The sequence below is a fragment of the Arachis ipaensis genome, chromosome B2 (assembly GCF_059453495.1).
Source record: "Arachis ipaensis isolate K30076 ecotype BB chromosome B2, ASM5945349v1, whole genome shotgun sequence".
NCBI classification, from domain to species: domain Eukaryota; kingdom Viridiplantae; phylum Streptophyta; class Magnoliopsida; order Fabales; family Fabaceae; genus Arachis; species Arachis ipaensis.
In genome coordinates, this window is record NC_142437.1 from 117969711 (window position 1) to 117979903 (window position 10193).

A 10193-nucleotide genomic window follows, 5' to 3' on the forward strand; every position below is an offset into this window, starting at 1 on the left:
GCATTATTGAATCTTGGAACCTGGATGCACTTAAATGAGAGTAACTAAGCCTTGAAGTGCTATTTAATTTGTTCTTTATTCTTCTTTTATTAATTTTATTTTTTAACTATGTTCTGATTGGAGGCAATGATTGGGAAAGGTTCAAAAGCAAAAATTTGATTTCTACTATTATTATTGTTGTTGTTATTGTTATTTTATTGTTATTGTCCAAAACAAAATCCTGTATGTTTGTCTACTTGCCTTTCTAGTAGATCTAAAATTAAGGTTGAGAGTTATATTACCATCAATTTTTTTTAACTGCATATATTACTTAAGTTTCAATTTTCATTTTTATTTGATTTTTTTTAAAACTAACACTGTCATATTAACAGCTTTATTAGGCGAAATTTAATTCCAGTAATGAAGTTAGAGACAAAATGAGAATACCCACATGGCCAAGACATTGATAAAGAGGAAGGAATACTGTCAAGTTGACTTCCTTTTATGTTTTTTTTTCCAAAAAAAAAACCACTAAAAAAATTTAAAATTGAAAAAAGCATGTGCAATGTGGTTATAAATTATCCAAAAAAGAAAAGTGAGAAAAAAAAGAGTGCAAGTGTGGTGCGGTTTTAAGTTAAAAAAAAAAAAAGAGGGCATGTGTGTGGCGTGGTCATAAATTTTAGAGAAAATGACAAATAGGTTCCTGACCTTTTGTTCCGCGGATATTTTCGTCCCTGACCATTGAAAAATACTTTTAAGTCCCTGACCTTCACAAAATTTGGACGGATCAATCCTTAACGAAGACATTTGGACGCATCAGTCCCTGACAGAGGCATTTGGACGGAGGGACTGATCCGTCCAAATTTTGTGAAGGTCAGGGACTTAAAAGTATTTTTCAATGATTAGGAACAAAAATGTCCGCGAGACAAAAGGTCAAGGACCTATTTATCCTTTTCTCTAAATTTTAAAAAGAGAAAAAAAAAAAAGAGTGTGCATGTGTATGTGGTGTGGTTATAAACTTATAATTTTAAAAAAATAATCAAAAGAGTAAAAATAAAAAGGGTCGAGGATGATCTATGTTAGTGTGGCGTTACATGTGTGGGAAGCGCGATTGCATTGTAACTCATAGATAATGGATGATAACAGTTGGCACCGGATTCAATGGTCCCAGAACGTTTGGATTATTAAATAGTCTCATAATAAAATATATTTTTTTAATTATAAATTGACCCCATATATTTTATTTAATTATAAAAACAGTTTTTTATTTTATAAATTATTATTTTATCAATTATCTATTATGTTAGTTAATAATCAAAAACAAAAATAATAACGAATTAGATCTTCCATTGATCGTAATAAAGCTTTTGGCCATTTGAATGGATTAAAAGTTTATATTCGATCCGTGACGTTGCTGATAAATCATAAAATCGTGTTTTCTTGAAAACCAATCGATTGGATTACAGTTTATCACAAAACAATCGATTGAAAATTGCCAAAAGCATGGTTTTCGCATAAATCAATCGATTGGTCATATGACCCAATCGATTGAACGATGAATAAAAAGTAGATTTTTGTAATTCAATCGATTGTTTACACTCTCCAATTGATTGAATGCTTGAAAACAACCTGGGGTCTCACCAAAACAATCGATTGCTTTTGTGACTCAATCGATTGAATTCACCTAAACAATATGGATTTGCCAATTTCAATCGATTGGCATGAGAATTCAATCGATTGGAACACGATGTATTACGCCTATTTCAATCTTGTTATCGTTTTTAGAAATTATCTTGTTATTCATCTATCTTATCTTTAAAATTTTATCTTCCTTTTTTAAGGTTTTATTTTGATTTAGATGCTCTAATCTTATATTTTCTTTAATATTAACATTATAAATTAGTGAATAATCCATCACCAATTATTCAGTCCCACTATTGAAATCGTGTATCATTCTCTTTGATTATAAAAAATTTCATTGTTTTCTTTCAAACATTCATCTACTCAATATCCAATTTTTTTTTTCATTTTTTATCCATCTATTTAATATCCACTTTTTGTTCATCGTTAATTGACAATCACCGTTGCAACAATCAGCAAAGGTCCAATCAATTTTTTCATTGTAGTGTTCAGAAAATAATCCATCGTTTTGATTACAAAATCGAGGTAGTGAATAGAATCTCTAATTTTCCAATTATTCGTTTCGATACTTTATTCGGAAAATTGATTGTGTAATAAAAAAATATTTTTTTATCTTTTATTAATTCACAGACAACGAGAAATACTAAAAAGTAAATAGATGTTATTATTTTTTATTACTAATTAGCTAGCAATCAGGGACGGACCTTGTAAGACCCAAGACTTTTGAAAAGTCCTATTTTAAACTAATCTTAAACCATACATTATTTACAGTTTTATTTTCAAGAAATTGTTTTATTGAAAATAATTAAAGGTAGTTTTGATTAATTGGATTTGAGATAAATTAAGATTTTTATCCCAACTCTATAATTATGGATTATTTTACTATTTACAATTTAAAGTTTTAGAAATTCGAAAATAATGAGGTTTGGCTATTTAAATCAGAATTTCATCTAATTTATGATTATTGAATTATTTTCTATATTTAAATTATAGAGTTGGTAGTTGTGAAATAATAAGGATTTTTATATGATTTGGACTAAATAATTAATATTTTAAAATATTGATACTACTATTTTGGAAAATAAAGAAATTAACTATATTATTTCTAATTTTTGGATTTGAACATTTTATTGAAAATAATTTGTAAAATTGATGATCGAATAGTATTTCTATATATTATTATTATTGGATTAGAATTTATTTCCAATTACCATATTATCCCTATTATTATTTGAAATTACAGAACTACCCCTAACCCTAAATCTAACCTAACACCCCCACACACTCACCAAACCCCAGCCACCCTAAAACCCAAGGAGCAGCAGCTGCTGCCCCACACCCTCACTCTCATTAAACAACATAGTTTCCTGTGAAAGAAAGGAAGGAAGAAAGAAAGGGGACATAGGGGAAGGGAGCCGCAGGAAAGGGGAAGGGAGAAGAAGAGGAAGGCGGCGCGGTGGGTGTCACTGCCACCGCCGCCGCCGCTGTTGGCAAGGGATGGAGGAGATCCGAGAGGGAAGGAGAGCGCCGGTGAAGAGAGGAGCCCGCGCCATCCTCGCGAAATGCCATTGCCGCCGCACCATCGAGAGTCGCGAGGAGAGGAAGGCGTCGCCATTCCGTGTGGCCGCGCCAACGTTGCCGTCAGGGTCTTCTTCACCGCCGTCCTTGCTCGTTGTTTCCCTTGGAGTCATTGCCATCGACCCTTGCCCCTGTCGCCGCCGCGAGTCGCTAACAGGGATCGGAGCTGAGGGAGAGGACAGTGTAAGGAGGGGGAGTTGTTGCTGCCGAAGACGCAAGCTGAAGGAGCTGCCTTCAGCCGCCGTCGTTGCGCCAGTCGCCGTCGTGTGCCGTCACTACTGCGTGTGCCACTGCCGCCACCTCTGGTCTGTCACCGTTGAGCAGATCCACGAAGAGAGAGAGAGAACCTGGGAAGAGGCCGCTGCCGGAGGAGAAACCAATCTCGCCGCCGTGCCTGGCCGCCAGAAAATTCTGCCGGTAAGGATTTAAGTTGGTCTTCGTTTCCTTTGGAATTCCAGAAGCTTTATTGCCGTTGTATGATTGGTTTCAGTTACCGTCGCCGGAGATCTGGTCGCCGCCGCCACTCGAGGTGGTTGCCGGGGCTGCCGGCAAAACGGTTCAGCTATCATCGCTATTTCATTTTCTTAGTTTGGTAAGTAATTGTGTTTCGAAAATCCCCGCTTTAGTGTTTGGTTATGTTTGGTTAAAGACCTTGAGGTTTGGTAACGTAGGTTGGGTCCTGATGATTGCGTGTCGCATAAGTGTTGCTGTGACTGTTGTGCCGTTCCTTTTCTTTCTGTAAGTGTCTCTATCTCGGAACCTTCGCCTTTAGCTTTTAGTTATGAGTTTTGAGATTTTTCGCGATATTGATGTGTTAGGAATTAGTATCCGAGCTTATATACGTGGCGTTGAGGCTGTTTCTGCTGTTGAGAAAAATAAGCGAAGCTGGGATGTTGGTTGTTGGTTTCGGGCCGAGACGAAAGGCTTTCCTGTGACGCGTGTGGTTCATGTATTCGACGAGCCAAGGTAGGGGCTTTTTATACAAACTGATTTATTTTAAAGTGGAAATTGTTATAAATAGATATGCTGTACAAAATGTATTTCTGGTAGTTATGTGAGTCTTATGAATTGTCTGGTTTTATCTTGAATGAATATGGTTGCCTGTTTGATAGTAACAATGTCTGATTATGATAAATTGGAGATTTCTGGATTGGTTGATTTGAATGATTTTTGATAATTTGAAAGTTGAGTTTTGTTTTATTAGAAACTGATTTGGTCTTGAACCTGGCAGAAAGAGTTGATGATTGGTTTTGTTGGGACTCGGAAAGGGTGGCAAAGTCCAAGTTTTAGGGGAGATGCTGCCGAAATTTCTAGAAAATCTGAGATTTTGATTGGAATTATTATTTTGGAAAAGAATGAATTATGCTTTGACTTAAACGGTTGAGAAATAAATTATGTTTGAACTTGCCTTATTAGGAAAATCTCTATATTTTTAATGTAATTATTATGAAAGGAATTATGCCTTAAAAATCAATTTAAATATGGATTTTTTTTGTTTTGGAATTTGATTTACGTAAACAGATTTTGGAGGGGTTTTAATGGATTTAAAATAAACCTGGTTTTCAATTAATCTATTTCACTTTACGACATTTAGGAAGAGCTTGAAGTATTTTTTGGAACTTTGATTTATTAAAATTGAAACACTTCCCGAGCCCTTGGGAACAGATTTAAGAATAAAACTGAAATTGGTTTTCGGTTTAAAAATGATTTGGTTTTGGCTTAAGTTTGGTTGGTTTTGAAATTGGTTCGGAATAATTGAAAACACGATTTGGTTTTGGGTTTAAACCCTATTCTATTTATTCAACTCAAGAAGTTAAAGTTTCAGAGGTTTTCAAGGAATTTAAGAAATGAGTTAGGTTATTCTCCCCTGAAGTCTTGAGACTCTGCTGAGGAATCTTACGACCAAATCTTGATTTAGAAATGAATGATTTTGAGTCTTTCAAAGAGATTTTTAACTTGGCATGGTTTTGAGATTTTTGGAAGTGTTGGAAAGATGTGGAAAGTGGCTCCGTTTTGAAAGGTGATTCTTGGCTAGCTGTGATTTGACTATGTTTGTTATTTAAAAGTAAATGGGCCAAGAATGATTTTGAAATAAGATATTGAGCATAATTGATTGTGGATATAATCAAGATTGATGAGTTATTGTTTGGTAGGCGTAAGGGCCGGGTTCGTCCCGCTTATGCTGAGAGATTTGATAATTGACGAGATTGTTGATAAGTCACTTGCGCCTGGCAAGGACGGTGGTTAATCCCGCTTGTCGAGGTTGCAGCGCCTGCGTAAGGACGGTGGTTAATCCCGCTTACGTGTAGATGTGAGGTTGGAGGCAAAGTATCCCGCTCACATCCTTTCGGATCACAGGAGTGTGCAGGCACTGACATCCTGGACCGTGTGGCGGGCACGTTATCCCAGAGGGTTCCCATTTATACGTGACCGAAGGGCAACATTCCCATGGGAAAGTGACGGGTTGGCAATTGAACCGACAATGTGATATCACAGCCAGTAGGACAGGCATTCATCATTTGCATTTATGTGATATTGTTTGGGTGTGCATATTGTATTTGGTTTGCCTATGTGAATACTTATGTTAACTGCTAACTGTTATACTTGTTGTAATTGTTCTTGATTGTGCTTGAACCACATTAATATTGATTGTGTTTGAATTGATTGGTTTGTGATGAGTTGGTTGCTGATTGAGCTGTTTGGGCCGGGGGCCGTGTTGGATTGGATGGGCTTGAGGCCGCGATTGGTATATTGAGTCTTAGTTCTGTATAAAGTATCTAACCGGTTCAGCATAGACTTAATGAACCTATGCTTGGAACGGGATGATCATTTATACCGTGTAGGTAACTGCTTTCATGGTTACGGTCTAGGAAAAACTTTTCAGACATTTTCTTTAAGAAAGGAAAAATGTTTTGTTTTAGAATATTTGAGAAATTTAGCAAGTCTTGAAAGAGGAATTTTCTGGATTTCGAATGTGAACCTATGGTTTTTGGGAAAGACTCATAAGACGAGCAATGATCACTGAACTCTAAGAATGATTTTATCTTTACGTATCTTGTTATAGCAATTTCTGTAATCCTATAGTGAGAACAAGCGAGGACGACGTTCTCACTCCCCTACAGGTTATTCCTTTTCAGGATATGGAAGACGAAGCTTCAGGAGGGTTATGTTATTTTCTGTTCGGTCTTTTTGTATTACCGTAGCTATTGCTTTCCCTCGCCTTTATCTTTATTAAGTTTGTAAGAGGGATAGGAAATTATGATATGTATATTTGTAAACTAGTGTTATGTATATATATATATATATATATATATATATATATATATATATATATATATATATATATATATGTATGTATGTATCTGATTTGTATGTACATGTATGTTTATATTTTCACGAAAAAGAGTTATTGAAAGGTTATGCAGTTTTAAGTTTTAAACAGACTCATATTTTAGTCTTAAATATTATAAAAGTCGTGGTAATACTCGAGCTATCAGAGTGGCGCAGCCGGAAGCGTGACATTTTGATAGTTAGGGTGTTACAGACCTAGAGGGGGCGAGTAGGGGCCTGGACCCCCCAAAATTTTAAGAAACTATACTTATATATAAGATTTGTGTTTAAAAAATAAAAAAATATTATGTAATTTAATAGTTTTATATGTGTTATTTTTACTATGTAATAGATCTATGTCTTAATTATTTAATTCACTAATATTTTTACCTAACTAATTTAATATCATACCCTCAAGTCTTTGTACCTTTCAAATTAGTTTTTATATAATAATTTCTATATTTATTTTTTTAAAAAATCATTTGTTTTTTTATATTAATATATTTAACATTCATATTTTTATATTAATAATAACTTAAGTAGTTATGTTTTGGTAATCACATTATGTACTGTAGATATTATTTTCTTGTAAAAAATATTAACTCTTCTTCTAAATTCACATTGGTAAAAGAAAAATTTTATAAAGATATCGTATATCTTGTATTCTATAAGGATATACCGTGTCTTTTAAATAATTAATAATTTATAATTTATTTTCAAATATTTTAAAACTTTTGAAATAATGAATTTTAATTAATAAGATATGGGATAATTTTTAGCAAATCTCGTTATAAATTATATGGTATTTTATAAATTTATAATGTACAATTGATATTGTTATATTTTATTTATGTAATTATCATATTAAAAATAAAATTATTGGAAAAAATTATAATTATATGTATCTTAATAAATCTGTTAAAAAACTAACTCCAATAACTATATGTTAATTATTTTTATAGATTAAAAAAAATTATATAAAAATTGGCACCTCCATATTAAAATCTCTGGATCCGTCCCTGCTAGCAATATTAGAATCTATCTATTTTATGTAATGTTATAAGATGGAGTGTACTGTTTTTTTTTTCATTCGACATTTTTAAGATATCAGGTATATTTACGGACACTGAGATGAATGAGCAATACCAGGAGGACGATGACTTTAACCAACAAGAAGAGCTAGTAAGTGACCAAGATATGATGGATGAACAGAATGAATTCGAACAAGATTTCGGAGATGAATTTACTGAGGGAGCGTATTTTTCTGAATCTAATCAGTCAGAAGATATCCTTGAAGCTGCTTATGCGGTTGACTCCATGCAAAACATTACAACTTTGAAATTTAGTGAAAATTTTGCGGAGGAAATTGGCAAATATCACTTTTCTACTTTGCAACTTGCATTTGATTTTTATCTGAAGTACTCAAAGTCGAAGGGCTTTAGTGCAAGGAAGAGCAAGACCTTCAAGAATAGTATTGGCAAGATTTACAAACAAAAGTTTGTATGTCATAGGCAAGGATTTAGGGAGGAGAAATATTACACGATGGAAAAAAGGAAGAAGGAGCCTAGATTGGAAACAAGAACTGGATGTGAAGCTCGAATGGATGTTAAATTTGTACCAGAAACTGGAAGGTGGCATATCTTTTATTTCTCTGACAAACACAACCATGATCTATTGGATACACAATTCAGTGCTATGTTGCATGCCCACAGAAAAATGTCAGAGGAAGATATTATGCAAATGGTGAACATGCTAAAGTCAGGGATTAGCACTTCACAGATATTTGGTCTTCTAGCTAGTCAAGCAGGCGGGTATGAATTTGTTGGCTATGGTCCCAGAGATATGTACAATGTGATTGAAGGATCCACAATTATATTTCAAGGCATATCATGATTCAAGAGGTTTGTTACGTAACTTGTTCTGGTCTGATGGGATTAGCCAACTAGACTACCGACTCTTTGGGGATGTTATTGCTTTTGATGCTACGTACAAGAAGAACGAGTATAATTGTCCATTAGTCATATTCAGCGGGGTTAACCACCACAACCAAACAATTATTTTTGCTACTGCGTTAGTTGTGGACGAAACTACTGATACATATATTTGGCTCCTGCGTCAGCTCATGTTTGCAATGAATGGCAAGACCCCGACCTCAATAATAACTAATGGGGCCATGGCGATTAGGAATGCAGTGAGAGATGTATTTCCCGAAGTCAGACATAGATTATGCGCTTGGCACCTTATTCGAAATGCAACTAGCAATGTTGGAAATCCATCGTTTACATCTAAATTCAGAAAAATCATGTTGGGAGACTATGAGATTCCCGTGTTTAAGCGTAAGTGGGTTCAGCTTATTGAAGAATTTGGCCTTGAGGATAAGCCGTGGGTGATCAACATGTACGAAGAGAAGCATATGTGGGCTACTGCATATATAAGAGAAAAATTCTTTGCTGGCTTTAGAACTACCTCAAGATGTGAAGGTTTACACTCAGTTGTGGCAAGGTATGTGGGGTCGCGGTATGATTTGACAAGTTTTGTAGAGCATTTTCAAAGGTGTGTTGCACACTTGCGCTTTTAAAAAATTTAATGCTGATTATGAATCTACACGTGGGGTGCCCGTCATGCAGACTTGTATAGAGCTGCTAGAGAGATATGCTGCTGAGTTATACACTCATGAGATATTTCTTTTCTTTCGGGCATTTCTCTCTATAGCTGGATCAATGCGGGTGCTAAACATAGAGAATAATGATGATTGCATAAAGTACATTATGTGTAAGCATGGGAGGCCCGATTTTATGTAGACCGTTGATTTTCGTCAAGAAGAAATGATCTTCATGTGTACCTGTTTAAGAATGGAGTCATTTGGAATTTCCTGCGAACATATTGTGAAAGTTCTGGTTGACAAAGACATTTGTGAGATTCCCCGGTCATTGGTATTGGATAGATGGACAAAAAAGATTAAATCAGCACTCAATGATCCAAGTCGGTTCACCAGGGATGCTGTTGTTATTAGTCGTCAAAGTGCCTTGATGGAATTTTCTAAACAATTGGCTGCTGTTGCTGCTAAAGTACCAGAGATATATGAAGAGACACATGACCTAATTATGGGATTGTACTCATCTTACAAGGCTGCAGACGAAGGCACTAATCAACCACAGTCAGGTGTAGCTAAAAGTAGCAATCCGTATGTGCATCAAAGCGGTGTAGGCTCAGGACAACCATCTAGGAAGAAGCGGCAACGTTGTAGTGTTTGTCAAATGGAAGGACATAAGAAGACAACATGTCCTTGGCAAAAGGACATTGACAACAACGTTATTGAAGATGAAGCTAATGGTTCGGATGATGGCGACGTATATCCAGAACTGACGGCTGAGTTAGATAGTGATAATTAGCCACCTCCATATACTTAATATTTTTGCGGAATGAATCAGTTCCATATTTGTATTTATTTATTTTTTGCACTATATTAATGAAATTATATATATATTCTTCCAATAGTTGTGCGTATGCTTTTTAGATGAAATAATTGTCAACTAAATATCGGTTTGCGAAAAAGGGTAAAAAAATCGGTCAAACCGGCAATGTAAATGATCTGGTCTAACATTTAAAACCGTCAAATTGAAAACCGTTGAACCGGCCAGTTTGACCGGACCGTGCTATCCGAC

General features: G+C 35.0%; 1 protein-coding gene and 1 pseudogene across 1 annotated transcript; both read left to right on the forward strand.

The window, feature by feature from the left end:
• The first annotated feature begins 3117 nt into the window (after positions 1 to 3117).
• On the forward strand, positions 3118 to 3940 carry LOC107628556 (uncharacterized). Its single transcript, XM_088506189.1, has 2 exons — positions 3118 to 3615; positions 3689 to 3940. Exons 1-2 carry the CDS (start codon positions 3118 to 3120, stop codon positions 3938 to 3940), a joined length of 750 nt encoding a protein of 249 aa, XP_088362315.1.
• A 3788-nt stretch (positions 3941 to 7728) lies between these two features.
• Positions 7729 to 9106, forward strand: LOC107627871 (protein FAR1-RELATED SEQUENCE 5-like; annotated as a pseudogene).
• Positions 9107 to 10193: the final 1087 nt, after the last annotated feature.